This window comes from Sabethes cyaneus, chromosome 2, assembly GCF_943734655.1.
Source record: "Sabethes cyaneus chromosome 2, idSabCyanKW18_F2, whole genome shotgun sequence".
Lineage (NCBI taxonomy): Eukaryota > Metazoa > Arthropoda > Insecta > Diptera > Culicidae > Sabethes > Sabethes cyaneus.
This window is the reverse complement of record NC_071354.1, coordinates 167,721,208-167,737,916: the sequence shown is the minus strand read 5'-3', so window position 1 is coordinate 167,737,916 and position 16,709 is coordinate 167,721,208. Positions and strand designations below refer to the sequence as shown.

The 16,709-nt window shown below is 39.4% G+C and overlaps 1 protein-coding gene across 3 annotated transcripts; it reads left to right on the top strand.

Moving 5' to 3' along the window:
- The first annotated feature begins 574 nt into the window (after positions 1-574).
- Positions 575-16,156, top strand: LOC128738862 (N-alpha-acetyltransferase 35, NatC auxiliary subunit). Of its 3 annotated transcripts, none has more exons than XM_053834308.1 (9): positions 575-677; positions 732-1,044; positions 1,102-1,560; positions 1,619-1,660; positions 1,730-1,847; positions 1,904-2,085; positions 14,800-14,994; positions 15,055-15,837; positions 15,914-16,156. In XM_053834308.1, exons 1-9 carry the CDS (start codon positions 643-645, stop codon positions 16,055-16,057), a joined length of 2,271 nt encoding a protein of 756 aa, XP_053690283.1. In that variant the 5' UTR covers positions 575-642; the 3' UTR covers positions 16,058-16,156. The 3 variants fall into 3 exon arrangements, with proteins under 3 accessions (XP_053690283.1, XP_053690282.1, XP_053690281.1); XM_053834307.1 differs by having other exon boundaries at positions 1,619-1,666; XM_053834306.1 differs by having other exon boundaries at positions 1,619-1,672.
- Positions 16,157-16,709: the final 553 nt, after the last annotated feature.

Here is a 16,709-nt window from a genome sequence, read left to right as displayed (position 1 = left end):
TTTTGGTGGTTGATTTATGGTGGGTGAATTCACACTGCTATTATAAACCAAGGGCATGGTGTGTTGCTATCTCTTTCTCATGTAGGAGTGAAGAGAGCAACTTTCAAATGGTCCTCGGTAAAGGGGATTTCCCAGCAAATTTTTTGGTTCCTGTCAAAATTAACATTTTGGTACCTATGCGTGGGACATCGAAAATGTATGAATTTGACAGCCACTTCACCCCGTAGTTATAAACGCGGATTTCGCCCACCATGATTTACTGCCCTCCAAAATGAAAGATTTCAAGTTTGAAATTGAAATCTTTCATTTCTTTCGGGTGAGATTCTTGGTGGGCGAATTCACAGAAGTAGGGCGGACCGAGGTAGGTGAATTCCTATAGGTGAATTCACAGCGGGGTGCTATCCCTATCTTAACGAACGGTGTTTGACAGTCGACCTTATTGTCGAGATGTGCTGAGATGTTGGCAACAAAAACATGGCACCCATCGCAAGCCCCTGTGAATTCACGCAACAGCGTGTATGGCGTAATTCATGGTCGTCCTTCAAACGAAACGTCAAAAATTTGTGTCGTCGGATTGATGTTTACGTTCAGATTTTGAATTAGCAAGACTAGTGGATATTTAGTTCTATTATTGGTTAAAATATGGATTCGAATTCGACAGGCCCGCAGGATTTAAGGTGAATATACTGCATTCTTTTAAGTTCAGCTAACGAAGTGTTAAATTATGATAGCATATATGCGGCAAAGGCAGATACCGCAGAGTCTCATGAAAGTCGCAGGCAACAGTCCGAGCAGATAACAATCGCCGGAGATGAACAGAACGGAAATAGTTCCGCCCCGGAAATAGTCAACCGGGAATGGAAAGAGATAACTTCGGAGTTTTTCGGTTGTGTCAAGGAACTGAGCCTCGGTGAATTGATTCACGACAACATGTTCGGACTGTTCGATGCGATGTCCGCTATCGAAATGATGGACCCAAAGATGGACGCTGGAATGTGCTGCAATAAGGAATCCACTCCGCTGAATTTTCAAACCGCCGTGGAGGTGAAATGTTTGAATTACGTTCGATGGTCATATAATAATAGTTGGTGTATTTTACAGAGTGGAAAAATGAAGCTGTCAAATTTGGAAAGTCGCGAATGTATCGGGATTATTGATTCCGTATATTCCTGTATTGTTTCCTGGCTAGAGGGTCATTCGATGGCGCAAACGGTGCTTACTTGTTTGTATCTACATCATCCGAACCAAGTAGAGGACAAATCGATTAAAGCGTTTTCGTGTGCTGTACACAAGATAGTCAATCTAATTCGAAACTTCATACTCCGTGCTGGGGTGTACGAAGAGGAAGATTTTCAGCCCAGCACATATGGCTTTGATCTGTGCATGGAACTGACGGAGGTTAAAGCATGTAGTATGCTGAAAAGTGCCGAAGAGGACTGGATTAAAAAACTTAAGGAAACGGAAGGTGAAAAGGAAAAGGAGGAAATTAATGCTCTAGTTAGTCGGTTGAAATTTACTAGGTTACTGCTGCAATGCTTAGTTGGGCTTTATCCCACCAAGGTATTTACGATTGCATATTTTTTAAATTAATTATTTGCTGTAATTCGTTGATTTGTAGCAAAATTCTACTTGGAATGCCAGTAATTCAAATGCTAGCTCGGTAACAGTAAATGTGTTTACGTAATTTATGTTCTATTTGAGGCGCGATCAAATAATTTTATATTTTTAGAATGTTTCGCCAACTAAAACGGAAATGATTGACATAGTGAAAACACTAAACGGGGCCCTTGAGTTAACACAGGTAATGGAAAAAACCCTCGAATACGGCACTCAACCGGATCCAGATTGTGAGTTCTGTTTGTCATTCTCTTTAACGTCGGAACTAAAGTAATTTCTCCACCAGCTGACACCCCGAATCCGATGGGATTTTCCATGATGGTCAATCAGAGGCTGCTGCCGCCCACTTTTCCACGTTACACCAAGATTAAAGACCGGTCGATTTGCATTGTTTATTTGGCGGAATTTATTCAACGACTGAAGCATGCGTGTAAAATTGTACACTGTTCCAACTATCACAACGCACTGGTAAGTCAACGTTTATTCTGATTCGATTACGATGCCATGTTTATCATGACGTTGTTTTGTTGTTTCCACCATTATTAATTTGATGCTAAGGTCACAAATGCTGCGTATGAATCGGGAATCTCGCAAATCACGCCGCATTGCAAATATAGACACCAAATATTTATAAGCTGTACCCGTGTAAACACAGAATTAGTTGCAGCTTTTCAATCGTTTCGTATCATTTCGAAAATGACGGGACAAATTAGCCCGGTTTTCGTCGGTTTCGTTAGCCGGTTGCGCTTAAAGACATTGAGCTTATCAAGGAGATGTTTTGGTTTTATAGATTTAGCAGTTAACCCTTTATTGTTCAAATGCAGAAAATTTTTAAGAGTATTCAAAGGCAAAGGAATTTTTAGAATTCGTTTTTTATCTGGGTGCTCAAAATTGTCGTGATTTTCCTGGACAACGCATAAAGATCATTGGAAATCATCCTAAGTCTGTATATAGAATATGAAATGTAGGACGATGTTCTGCTGTTCATCCGACGCCTTATAAATAATCTGCATAAAACCGATAAGAGGAGGAATGACTCGACTATTTTGCGGAGCTTATCAGGTTCATAAAATATTTTTTCGAATATAAAAAAGCTCTTCAGTTCAATTTCGACTGTCGTCTTGTCAAGTACTATTGAAATCGTTTGAAAATGTGGTCCTACATAGTTTTGATCGTGCTGGCAGCGCCGATCGTTTACCTGTTGCTACTCTACCAGTTTAGTTTCTGGAAGCGTCGTGGAATTCCTCAGCTGGGACCATCGCTGGCCTTTGGCGATGTGGGCCAAGTCTTCACGCAGAAATACTGCGTAGGAGAAATGTTTGCAAAACTGTACGAGAGGTCCAAACAACTACCATTTGTTGGAATCTACTTCTCTTTCCGTCCGGCAATAATGATTAATGACACTGAGCTAATCAAGGATGTAACGGTACGTGATTTCGATCATTTTCACGACAGAGGACTACACGTCAACGAGCAGAAAGATCCGCTGAGTGCACATTTGTTCGCACTGGGTGGTGAAAAATGGAAACATCATCGCGCCAAGTTAACACCTACTTTCACTTCCGGTCGACTAAAGGAAATGTTCCCAATTATGCTGGAGATAGGAGAGGTTCTTCAAGAACACGTCGAAAAACGCGCTGCGGCGGAAAAAGTCATAGAAATGCGAGAAGTGATGGCTCGTTTTACTACCGATATTATTGCTTCGGTTGGATTTGGTATTAAAATAGATTCCATCAATAATAGGAACGAAATATTTCGGCAAATGGGCACTCGAGTCTTTGCACAAACTGTGAAAAACATGATACGGTTATCCACCACCTTTTTTATGCCGAAAATGAAGGCGCTACTCGGGTATAAATTCGTCGATCAAGAAGTGGAAGACTTTATGATAGATGTTGTCCGGGACACTATAGAATATCGAGAAAAAAATAACGTTATTAGAAAGGATATGATGCAGCTCCTGCTTCAACTGCGAAACCGTGGAACGGTTTCATTTGATGACCAGTGGGATGCTGGTTTCACCTCTACGTCCAAACAACTCTCACTGGAACAGGTTACCGCTCATGCCTTTGTGTTTTTCGTTGCCGCATATGAAACAACTTCAACAGCGATGTCTTTTTGTTTGTATGAGTTGGCTAAGAATCCAGATATTCAGGAGAAGGTGCATGCCGAAATCGATAACATTCTGGCGAACAACCAAGGCAAGCTGACGTACGACAATCTGGCGGACATGAAGTATCTAGAAGCCTGTATCGATGAAACGCTTCGCAAGTATCCTTCCGTACCATTTTTGAATCGAGAATGTACAAAGGACTACCGATTGCCTGGAACGGATTTCACTATACCGAAGGGAACTTCCGTGGTTATTCCAGTAATGGGTTTACATCGAGATCCACACTTCTTCCCGCAGCCGGAAAAGTTTATTCCGGAACGGTTCCAAAGCGAAGAGCTGTCCAATAGTGACGCATATCTACCCTTCGGAGTTGGACCGCGAATCTGCATTGGAATGAGAATGGGTAAGGTTCAAGCGAAGGCTGGTTTGACTGTGCTATTGTCGAAGTTCAACTTTCGATTGGCCAGTGATAAGCCTGTCAAGGAGCCACTGCAGCTAGACCCGCGCTCAATCGTTTTAATGCCAACTGGGGGCATACGTGTTGCTGTATCGAAAAGAGATGTAAAAGTTGCCTGATTGTTTACCGTATTGTTCTTTCAATGACGATAAAGCTGTACGATTGTTTTTCGGAGCAATAAAAACAAAATATTTTAGTATGACCTAGAACTACGTTGAGCTCATATTTGCATAAAAGTGTTGTAGCACGAGTGATTATCGAGCAATGTGTACCATCACAGATATCTGAAGCTCCAATACTTTCCCAAAGTCAGTACATTGTTTGACGTTAATCCAATGCTGATAACACAGTAGCATCTAGCGAAGGCTCGTGTACAGTCTTTTTATCATCACCAGCTTTCGACTCATGAAGGCTCTTTTTTAGCTATCTAAGAGTTTGAGTAGATAAAATGTTTTGAGAATCTAATTCCTTGTATTCGTTAGAAATGGTTCATTTTCGGCAGTTGTTTCCTTGGTTATAATTTACTAATGTAAAGCAAAGGAAAATAAAGTCTCGTTGCTACTTTTCGTTTTCGAAATTCGACCTTCAGTCAACTGTTAGTGTACAGGACAATTGCGACCCCAATGAAGTTCAAAACGGTTTGGAGATAAAATTAGTCCAGCTGACGCTAAACTGCCAACAAAATGTTTTCTTGATTCCACAGTGACAGGGTCTTGAACTGTGCTTCTCAATTGATATCGCAGTACAGATACCAATAGATATCACAAATAGATTATGGAGAATAATAACCCACTATATCTTGTACTAACTAAATCAAGTGGTTGTTGCGAAAAATGACGATGTTAATGATTTGTGCCTTTCTCACTATGGTGTTAGAGTTTAGTCAGTAGTGTGATATGGAGTGCATTCCATTGATCTTCAACCTTCTCGCTTATGAAGAGCCAACCAAATTTCTGAAAATGTTTTTTCGTAAACTTCGCTAGTCAGCAAGCACTTGAATAAAGAATCAAACTCCTTCTTAATGGCGGGCAAATATGAATCACTCATGTAGCGTAGAATATCGATTTGCCTTGTTGAAGTGTGGTTCCAGTTTCGTGCATAACAGTAATGTTGAGAAAACGACAGTGCGACTGCTCAGTGCATCTCAAGCATTACCAACAGGTAATGGAAGTTTAACCTGGACCTGGAGTTTAACCTCAGATACGGGATCGTTTAACACATACTCGGGTTTGTTGCAGTGCAAAAAGCATCTTAGAGATCGAATTAGGGACTACCTTCATTGAAATAGATACTGACACGCAAGGACATAAATCATACGAAAGCTATCAACTCATCCACCTTAGCACGATTGCTACGTACAACAATTGTCCTGGGGTGGGCGTGAATAGCAGGGCTTTAATAGCTCATTTCACAGCAGGTATAAATCTTGGTTTTACCTATACTCTGTTATCTGAAAGGAAGGCTGTTCTCAGGAAATTCTCGAAATATAGAACTTTACCATTCTGTAATCACTATGCGTCGATCATTATGCGTTACAAACGATGGAGTCGTTCCTGCTTCCGGAACTTCCTGAGGAACATCGGACGTTTACTGAAAAGAAATGTACTTAGCAATCGTGTCACTCTATCGACCCTATTGATCCCTATCGGTAGATAGCTCAAAGCTAGAAAATTTATTTATCATACTTTTTCATCTCCTGCTCACAATTTAGTCCCCCGTACTATTATTTACTTATTTAGTTACAACAGAGTGTAGATTTCTAGTCTGTACGTTATTATAAGTACATGATATAAATATTCTAGCATAGTTTTATAAATAGATTTATTTTCCCTTACCTATTTATTTGCATGTAACAATTATAGGTAATTGAGAAGTCCGGAAAATGTAACAATTTTATATCAAAGATTCGAGTAAAACTCCCTGTCACTCCGAGTTTTAGTTTCTGTCACTCAATTTCGCCCGTCATCTCTCTTGATGGTTGAGATGTTTGTTCAACTGTCTGGATCAGCATGTCGCGTCGGTTACCGTTTGTTGCTAACACTGCAAGGGGCTGTTGCGACGAACAGCTACAATGATTCAATTCATATATCTCCGATCGCCATCTAAAAGTTAACATCGACAATTTTATCTTAAGATCTTTCAATGCTTGCTATCGAATGACACAAGGCAGTCATTTTGAACCTTTGATCTTCCTCTTCTACTTCAACGTTGTCAATTTACTCCTCGAGAGTGGATTGTCCATCTATTTTCGCTAGCCTTGACATACACACTCTAAGTCGTACTCTATGTAATGGTCCTTCTCAGCGCGTACCACGTCTGCGAACCAAATTCAGTAGCTTCAGTACCATCACCGGTCTGCACCGCCATTTTTTCGCTTCAAATGCAGCTTCAACTTTAACGTTAACCGCTGCATTATGGGCAAAAACGAGCAAACAGACAGACGCAATAAAGATACGGCCTGCAGGGAGATAAAGCGCCGTTGCCGCTGCTGCCAATTGATCAACACCATCGTCCCTTTGTTGTAATATTCGAACTTGCGGATGAGAGCAAAAATGTTTCTAATGTTATTGACCCGCTCAACTTTGACTTTAAAAGATGCAATTTTGAATCAATTAATAGACTGTTTGCTGAGATTCGCTGGGAGGAGTTTCTTGTTGGTTGCAGTACTGATGAAGCCGTATCATGTTTCTATGAGCGCATTTATGGTACACTTCGTGGTGTTGTCCCTATGAAGCAACAATTCTGTCAGCGTGGTAGTAGACAACCGTGGTGGAACAACCAGCTTCAGCGTCTGCGTAACCGTCTCCGTAAGGCAAGAAAAAAATATTTTCGCTGGAAAGATGATAGCCATAAAGCTGTGCTGCGTGACATTGAGAGCGAATACAACTCATTGCTTGCTCACTGCTTTCGTTGCTATATTCGTCGCATGGAAGACAACATTAGGCATGATCCTGCATCGTTTTGGACGTACGTGAAAAATCGCAAGCAACAAGGCGGAATCCCTCAACGTGTGCATTACAACGAAAATGTAGCTGAGTCCCCGTCGGAGTCGGCAAACTTGTTCTCATCTTTCTTTCGAAGTGTGCAAAGTAACAACTTACCACTTTCGTCTGAGGAGTATTTGAACAGATTGCCGTTGTTCGATTTGAGCATGCCGCTTTTCCATTTTTCGGATAATGACGTAATGCGGAAGCTGCAATCAATCGACGAATCGAAAGGCGCCGGACCTGACAGCCTGCCACCGCTCCTCTTCAAAAACTGTGCTGCGACGCTCGCGATTCCTGCAAGGATTATTTTTAATCAATCCATGTCGGAAGGAACTTTCCCGAATGTGTGGAAAACTGCTGCTATTACACCTGTTCATAAAGCAGGTAGCACTCACGACGTTAAGAACTACCGCGGAATTTCGATTCTGAGTTGTTTGCCGAAGGTATTCGAGAGCCTTATCCACGATTCACTTTACCCGAAGGTTCATCATGTCATTTCGGAATGGCAGCATGGATTCGTGAAAAAACGTTCGACAGTTACCAACATGATGGAATATGTTTCTTCACTAACGAGTGCGCTTGAAAAACGTCAGCAAATTGATGCGGTTTATGTGGATTTTGCAAAAGCCTTTGATAGAGTGCCACACTCTTTGATGGTCACGAAGCTGGAAAAAATGGGATTTCCTGAATGGTTGACACGGTGGGTACTATCATATCTCACCAGTCGCGTTGCAGTCGTACGTGTTAATGGAACCAAATCCCTACCATTTGAGATTCTATCCGGTCTGCCCCAAGGAAGTCACCTGGGCCCACTGTTGTTCATTCTCTTTGTAAACGACTTGTGCTCCACGATAAAATCGTCCAAGTATATGTTTGCGGACGATCTGAAGTTCTATCGGGTAGTCGCTTCCAGTGTTGACTGCTCTGCCATACAATCCGACATCGATTCGCTGTTAAGTTGGTGCAAACTCAACGGAATGGACGTGAACGTGCAGAAATGTAATGTCATCTCATTCTGCAGAAATAGGCATCTCACCTTGTTTGACTACAAAATGGATTCAGCTAGTATCACCCGAGTCGATTCCGTTAAAGATTTGGGCATTCTTCTAGATAACAAATTATGTTTCACTCAGCACATTACAGCTACTACTGCTAAAGCGTACGCTATTCTGGGCTTCATAAAAAGGAATACGCAGCAGTTTACCGACCCTTATTGCTTGAAGGCTCTCTACTGTGCGATTGTACGCAGTATCCTTGAGTATGGAGCGCTTGTATGGGCGCCCTACCACGCTGTCCATATCAACCGGATCGAACGAATCCAGCGTCACTTCGTTCGGTACGCTCTGCGGTTGCTGCCCTGGGATGACCCAATTCGACTGCCTCCTTACGAACATCGATGCGCTTTGATACGTCTGCCAACGTTGGCGAATAGGAGAACTTTGCTGCAACGACTATTCATCTTTGATCTTCTTGGAGGTAATATCGACAGCCCGGAGCTCCTAAGTCGAGTCCGATTTAACGTTCCACCAAGGCATACTCGACGAGCTGATTTCTTTAGGCTTCCAATGCACCGTACTCAATTCACTCAAAACAATCCATTTGACGTATGTTGTCGTGTATTTAATACTGTTTCTGACGATTATGATTTTAATGTTACTCGGACTACTTTCAAACTTAGAATAAGTAATTACTAAGAACTGTCTGTACGAAATTTCGAAGACTAGTATAAATAAATAAATAAATAAAAAAAAAATATAGGTGATCCTATGTAAAATTTATCGGAAAATCGCGAGGTGCTAACTCCTTTCCTGTTTGTCATCAAGATGTGCTCCATTTTGCTCAATTTCCCCTATTTTTAACATTTTGACGTAGCACTACGTCTTACGGCAAGGTTTGGGATAAGGTGCCATTCCAAAATATCAACTCAAAAATCAAATTTAGCGCACATTAATGTTTTTGGTTGAGTTCCCGTTACCAAACCGACGATACCGAACACTTCCATCAATATGATTTGTCGGCAACTAATGCCTAGACAAAAAAAGAAGTATGCCACAATAGATCAAAATAATGGTCGCAGTGGTTGCAGTGGTTCGCCTTTCTGACGCAAAAAAGACTCGGAACTGTTATCTCGATGTCCGGCATTTTTAATATAAGAAAAAGGTTCTAAGACAGCTAATAAAATGGGAGATATAACACAATAGATCAAACAGATAGTCGCACTGGTAAAAATACCCAACATGGAAAAACACATGTCAACTGCTCTGAGCTATCTGACACGGTCAGCAGCGACAAATTTGACTCGATTAGTGTTGCTCTGTGCAGCCTTGGCATGCTCTTTTCGGTTCGAGTTTGTCTTTTGATTATTGCACCTCACCCATACAGGATTTAACAAAAGAGGTGTAATGAAGCATTTGTAGAGCTGATAATTTTCTACAATATTGCTAAAGAAAGTAAAGTTCTATCTTTTTGCCTTTCTACTATATAAATATATAGTATAAAGGTATAGAAATCACTTGGAAAACCGAAAATGGAAAGAAGGTCCTGCGGGCCGAATGTTATATACCATTCGACTCAGTTTCGAAAACTGAGCATTTTCTGTGTGTGTGTATGTATGTGTGTGTGTGTGTGTGTGTGTGTGTGTATGTAACGCTTTCAATCTCACTCACTTTTCTCGGAGATGGCTGGACCGATTTTAATGTTCTTAGTGTCAAATGAAAGGTCTAGGTGTCCCATTGGTCGCTATTGAATTTCATACTGATCGGACTTTTAGTTCAAAAGTTATGTATAAAAATACGAAAAATATGGGACTTTATTATCTCATAAATCCCTTAACCGATTTGAACAAAATTGATTGCATATGAAAGAGGAGCCTTACAAACCCTTAACTTCCAAATTTCATGACGATTGGACTTGTAGTTTGAAAGTTACATAAAGAAATGTGAAAAAATAGTATTTAAAACCTATTTTTGTAACATTTAAGAATTAATTCAATGAAAAACATCACACATTTTATTATTATTTGAAAATTACTGCTGAGATCTATCAAACGAAACCGAGTTATTGAAAATCGGACGGTTCATTCAAAAGTTATTCAAACTTTAACACTTAAGCACCGTATATTAAACCGTTAAAACGTGTGAAATCAAAACATATCAATCAAATGTTGATTGTATTCAATGTGTGCAATGTATGTATATATGTATGTATGTATGTATGTATGTATGTATGTATGTATGTATGTATGTATGTATGTATGTATGTATGTATGTATGTATGTATGTATGTATGTATGTATGTATGTATGTATGTATGTATGTATGTATGTATGTATGTATGTATGTATGTATGTATGTATGTATGTATGTATGTATGTATGTATGTATGTATGTATGTATGTATGTATGTATGTATGTATGTATGTATGTATGTATGTATGTATGTATGTATGTATGTATGTATGTATGTATGTATGTATGTATGTATGTATGTATGTATGTGATGACAATTTGCTATGAAATTCAAGAAAAGTGAGAAACATGTCAATAGTCTGAAGTTTTTGAAGCCTCTTAATGGAATACGAACTCTGAAATAAAAGAAAAAAAAATTTTAACCTACTAAACTGCCCATGGATGCATAGTTGACGTAAAAACCAAAATGACCAAAAAGGTACTTTTTCGGTCCTACGCACTCTTAACTATGTTGTTCACATGCCCAATACTCAAACAACATATGTTTGTTCGAAAATATTCGAGAAATTTAGGAAAATTGAGTTACTCTGCTATTGGTTTCACGTAATGCTAATGGTTGACGTAATTTCCTGCATAATCAATCAGCATAGTAACCTATTTGTTTTTGTAGCTTGACGCCAAGTTATGGGAATAATCGTTCAAAAACCAGTCTGTTTATTCACATAAACTGGCGTTCGCATTTTTTATACACAATAAATGAGGAATGAATCATGAAACCCCATCAGTCCTCTTTTGATTAATAAACTCTACTAAATAGACAGATTATTCGTTTGAAAAAGTTTATAGCAAAGATTATATGGCTTTATTTCACGATAAAAATGCGTTTTCTCAAAAATCATGGTGCTGGTCGTTACGTCGACTATGCATCCATGGGCAGTAAATCCCACTATTTAATATTTATTCGCGACAGATACGTATACGCTTTGAAATAAGACACTGATGAAGCCTGCACGTCGTAGGCGAACTACGTATCTGTCGCAAATAAATATTAAATAGTGGGATTCAATCGAAAAGTTTTTTCTTTTCTTTTTTAGATTTCAATAGTCATTTTCTTCACTTGCTGTTACTCACAATTGTACAAGAAAAGCAAAAAGCGGAGAAAAGCAGTTAATTTAAGTATATAAGTACATATAGTGGTGTATAGGATCAAAATACTAGTGAGTTGATTTTTCCAAATAAATTTATACAAATTTCATACAAATTTTGCGCATTAATAGATGCTCTTTTCAATCCATAGATACTAGAGCTTAGAAATGTTATATGAAAAATAGGAAGTAAATGGTGCACGGTAGTAATTTTGTAAGATTTGTTTTCGTTAGTGACATTTTAGAGGACAGATGTCTTATGTCATGTATCATATTTTATTAATAAATCAAAAATGACAAGCACTGGAAATCATATTGATCATATTTCTCATTCTCAAGCATGTTTATGGCGCAGTTTTTGCACTATTTTTCGACCTCATCTTGTTTTCCTAACCCTCTAACATTGTAAAAACGATGTGATCAAGTTAATGACTATCTTTTCATGAAAGTACATTCAAAAGAAGCTTAAGTTTTGATTTTCATGCAAAAATAATTATCTGAAGGAGCGCCAGCTAAGAAAAAAGCGAAGTATAATAATAATTTTTCTGAACTCTTGTTTTTCAAAGATGCTAACTTTCGAACGCATGGTATTAATATCAAAATATCAAAAAAATCTACCCCAAAAACCCACTAAAAAACCACTCAAAAAAATATCAAAAAATCTGCTATAAACACATATTTCATATTGTCAGTTCGAAACAAGTTTCGTATGTGGCTCTGAAACCCGAAAGTTAAGGCCAACCGATTATAAAACTAAATAAGGTGTTCATCAAATAACATAAATGACGCTTAAAGTATTTACGCACTCAAGGAAAGAAAATATAATTATTCTGCGCAATACGTTGTGAATTTTTCTGGCAAATAAGGATTTTGAGGAATACGGAACGGATATTTAAAAATATAGTACGGATATTTAAAAGTTAATTATAGATGTTCCTGAGAAATTAAATAATGATTATTGTGGCAGTAGAAAGGCTAGGTCACGCCGCTAGGTGGATTAATTCGGGTTTTTGTTTACGGCGCTATAGGGTTGCAATGCGGCGCTATAAGGGTAGAAACCTTTTAGGGCTATAAATACCGAATGACATAGCAATACTTACTTTAACCTTTCGTTACTCACGCCAACTTCGATTTATAGGCATGCTAAAACCTAGCAGAATTCACCCGAATACTAATGCCACTTAGTGAAAAATTTATGAAACTTTTTCCACCGTTTGAAAGATTTTGGTCTGCGGATCAACTTAACTGAAAACAGTAATTTTATTTACTGCTGGAATTCCGAGATATACCGAGATAAAGTTAACGGTTCACAGGCGTTGTACAAAATACAACAGCGCGAGTTATGGAGAGTTAATAATATTGCAGATAATAACTAAAACTACAAATCCCCATACGCTACTTTTTCAAATTCTTCTTGGTTAAGGAGCAGTAAAGCGTGTCCCACATCAAATTGCATCACGGAAAAAACGTTGTTGAAAATTACCCATTAGGTATTTTCTCATGAAAATTTGGGTAGAAGTAGTTTAAGAGTGTATAGTTTACACTGTATTTTTATCATCGTCAGTTTTTCGAAAATTGGAAAAAGCCGTAAAGCAACGTTGCGAATTAATTTTGCGCAAGCACCTGGAAAATCCTCAACTCTTTCATCGGGACATCGGAACACAGCTCGAAATCGTGCAGTCAACGATGATTTCGTATGATTTGAACGTTACTACGGAACTCTGAGCATTGAACGGAAGAAGAAATGCGGTCAGAATGGATGTTCTATTATAATAGGCGGGACAGCTCTTCGTGTCGTTGCTGTTGATTTAATGGCTATTTTAACTAGTATATTTCAAGATTAAAAATAAAACGACCGCTAAAATATAGTTTTGCACCATACTTACAATGACATTATCGCATTTAAAAATGCTTGCTCGATCCGCTGTGTTTATTCGAACAATCTGGAGTTTCGCGCTGAAGTGATCAACAGTAGTTTGCCATCCTGCTACTTTCACTTTTGCCCGCAAAACGCTTTTCAGCTGCCATAATTTCTAGGTGAAATCATTCACCTTACTCGTCACTGAATTGTCCAGGATTTTCGGGGGAAAAATCGAAATGCGAATGAAGCAAGTAGATGTTGATGAACATCCTACATCCCATTTCGTCATAGGCATCCAGAAATTGTTCCATCAGCTCAGGGTCAGGGATGTGGCCAAAAAGTTGAATCTATTCACGTCTTTCGTTCAGAGAGGGACTGGGAGGGACTGCATACGTACAAAGTGCAGAAGGCTCCAAATCGTGACGGACGGCAAAATACGATGGGAAAGTTACGGGCCCGGAAACTGTACATCCATATGCTAATGAAGTCGCATTGTTTTATCATGGTATCATGCAAGTTGAGACTTACGTCAAGACGGACTTCCGGCAGTTTCCGGGGCTACTGTTCACCGCCCAACACAAGTTTGATGTTTCGAAGGTATTAAGGAAGCTGAAACTTTCAAAGTTTGCCAAAAAATACATGATTTGGCAAGCGATCTGCTCATGTGGCAAGCGGAGTGCCTTTATTGTCTTAAAACTTGAAAACGATCGGTTAAAGGTAATTTTCTACAGCATTTTTTTCTGTGATGCATTTTGATGTGTGACACCCTTTAATCAAAAGAGCAAAATCGAAGCGATCTAGAGTGACTTAAGGTAGCATTTGATCGACTGGAACGCGTAATTCGTGTGAACCAAGTCAGAGAAACTCGTAGCTATTGGACAAATCTATCGTTTTGCGTTAAGATTGAATCTTCTCGTTTTGAAGTGTTTATGAATGTTTCCGACTTACCTTTGTGTTATCTGAAAACCGCTTGTTTTATGTCGACGCCGTTTACCTGCGATTTCATTGGCTTTGATTCCAAAAAAACTACCTAGGCGAAGTTGATGTCCTGAAAATAAACCATATCGAAGAAGTACCCAACTACTCGCGTAGGTAACAGAATATTATGTTAATGTATATTTTCACGAAGAACTCTTGAAAAGAAGAATCACATTTTTAAGTTAGCGATTGTTTCGTTCCTGAATTAGTTGTAGGCATTCATTCTGGTTCATGGTACCAGTTTGGCGCTAGTAATTCTTCACTTATTTATATTCATATCGCGTTTGATAGTTAATTGATATAGGACACAAATTTAAGAAAACCTATAAAATTTATCCAGTAGCATTTGAATTCATAATAGGTTCATAATTCCCCGTAATAAAGTAGGACGATCCTGCGTTAAAGTGTTATGCAGCTGGTATAGTTGATTTTTTACCATTTCTGCATTTGCAGAATTTCTTCATGGACTTCAGCAAGAAGTATGCACCCTGCCTGTTATCACGACGCATTCTGCAAGCTTTGTACTTACCATCGCACGATATGGTTTTTGGCACGAAGAAGCTCACCGAGGTGCTGAAGGAATCAGCTAAGGCTTTCATTGCTCCACCCGTTCTGCTGCCAGACAATCCTCTTTACAACAACCCAGCCGTAAGTAGATTTCCAATAGAATTAAGATAATAATTGCCAGTATTTCTTTCTTTCTCAAAGGCTTGTAACTGTGTGGATTCTTTCTTTGCCTACAACGAGCACACCTTCAGCGTACTATTCGAAATTTGCGGCTACAATCGTGCTCGGCAGCGTGACAAGCTGGGTATTATGCTGTCCAACTTTGCCAATCTTCAGGATGAAGCCGAGCGGGTCGATGCCTATCTGCACTCGCTTTCGATGAAAAACGAAAACCCTAGACAGCACCTAGCTTGCTTCGGAACTTGGGTATTGTATCACTGCCTACGCGCAATGTCGTTCTTCCTGCTATCGGGACTGGAGTTGGAACTGTATTCAGTGCATGAGTATCTGTACATTTTCTGGTATTTGTATCAGTTTTTGTTCGGCTGGATTGTTTCGGCCTTGACTCGTGCAGATACTTTCTTAGTCGAGCAGGACTACGCAGCAGACCCGAAAAATGCCAAAGGAAGTCAGAAAAAACCTAAAGTTAAAAAACGCAAAGGAAAAACCGACGCCAAAGAAAACATATTCTATCAAGCGATGCAACATATGTGCGGAGGCTACTATAAAGCTCTTGGTGGTTTCATCGGAGAGGGGCGGATTCCAGAACCGCTTCCAATGTTCGACAACGAAAAGGTACGCTTCGAGCATCGGTTTGCGCCCTTCGCAACCCTCTCGACGCCCCCGCCGATGGCGTACGCCGACTTTAAACTGATGAAATCGTACATGCTCAAATCTCCCCCGGAGGAACTCTATTCATCGGCGTCAAAGCATTTTCACGATGCTCGCCTATTGCTGGAATCGTACCCAAACCCGGATGAGGAGGTAATTTTCTATCAACAATGATATATTTTTTTCCGGTAGCAACCGGAGTTAATATGATGATTCGTCGTTTTTTTAGTGGCACGAGATTGTAAAAGTAGCAAAAATGAACTTTGTGATGATGAACCTTTTGGCTAGTGGGCTCAATCGACAGTCAAAGGCACCACCAGAATTTGATTTCTCCTGTCATCGATACTTCCCGATCATTAAGCATAAAAAGTGAACTAACGGTATCTATTTATTAAATGTTTGTCTTCGTGTGATCGTAGTGTCTGAGTAGTTTCAGTCATAATGACACTCAGCTGTACTTGCAATAAAATTCTGCCTGAACTTTTCTGTCCGAATTCTCTGCGTTTTGGTCGTTACCACCTCATTGTGTTATGATATTATAATAGATTTCTCGCATGAAAGAAATCAAAATGTTTGGGAAGCTTCCCAATTCTTTTCTGTCTGAGCTTGTGCCAATTTTGATGCTTGACTGATTTGGCAGAGAATATGCAGGTGGCGGCAGTCATCTATTTTATCAAAGCAAATAGTTGCAGGTCATCGGCGTATACTAATTTGCAGCAAATACCTAGCAGTAGTGCAAAATCGCTAACCCATTATGACCAGGTGTGCGTTGAAATTATATATTAAATTTCATACAATAGGAATAATGGGTTAAAGAACAGTAAGAAAAGCAAAGGCCTTGAAGAACTGCTGAGTTATTGGTAAATCGGGACCGTAAAAGTATTGCATGGTCAATTCGATCGAAAGCCGCTTTTAAGTCAGTATACATAACATTAACTTGCTTTTTGCCTTCCATTTGCGAGATATCAAGGTAAACTCAAACAAATTAATGCAAACAAATCGACCAGACATGAAGCCATGCTGTA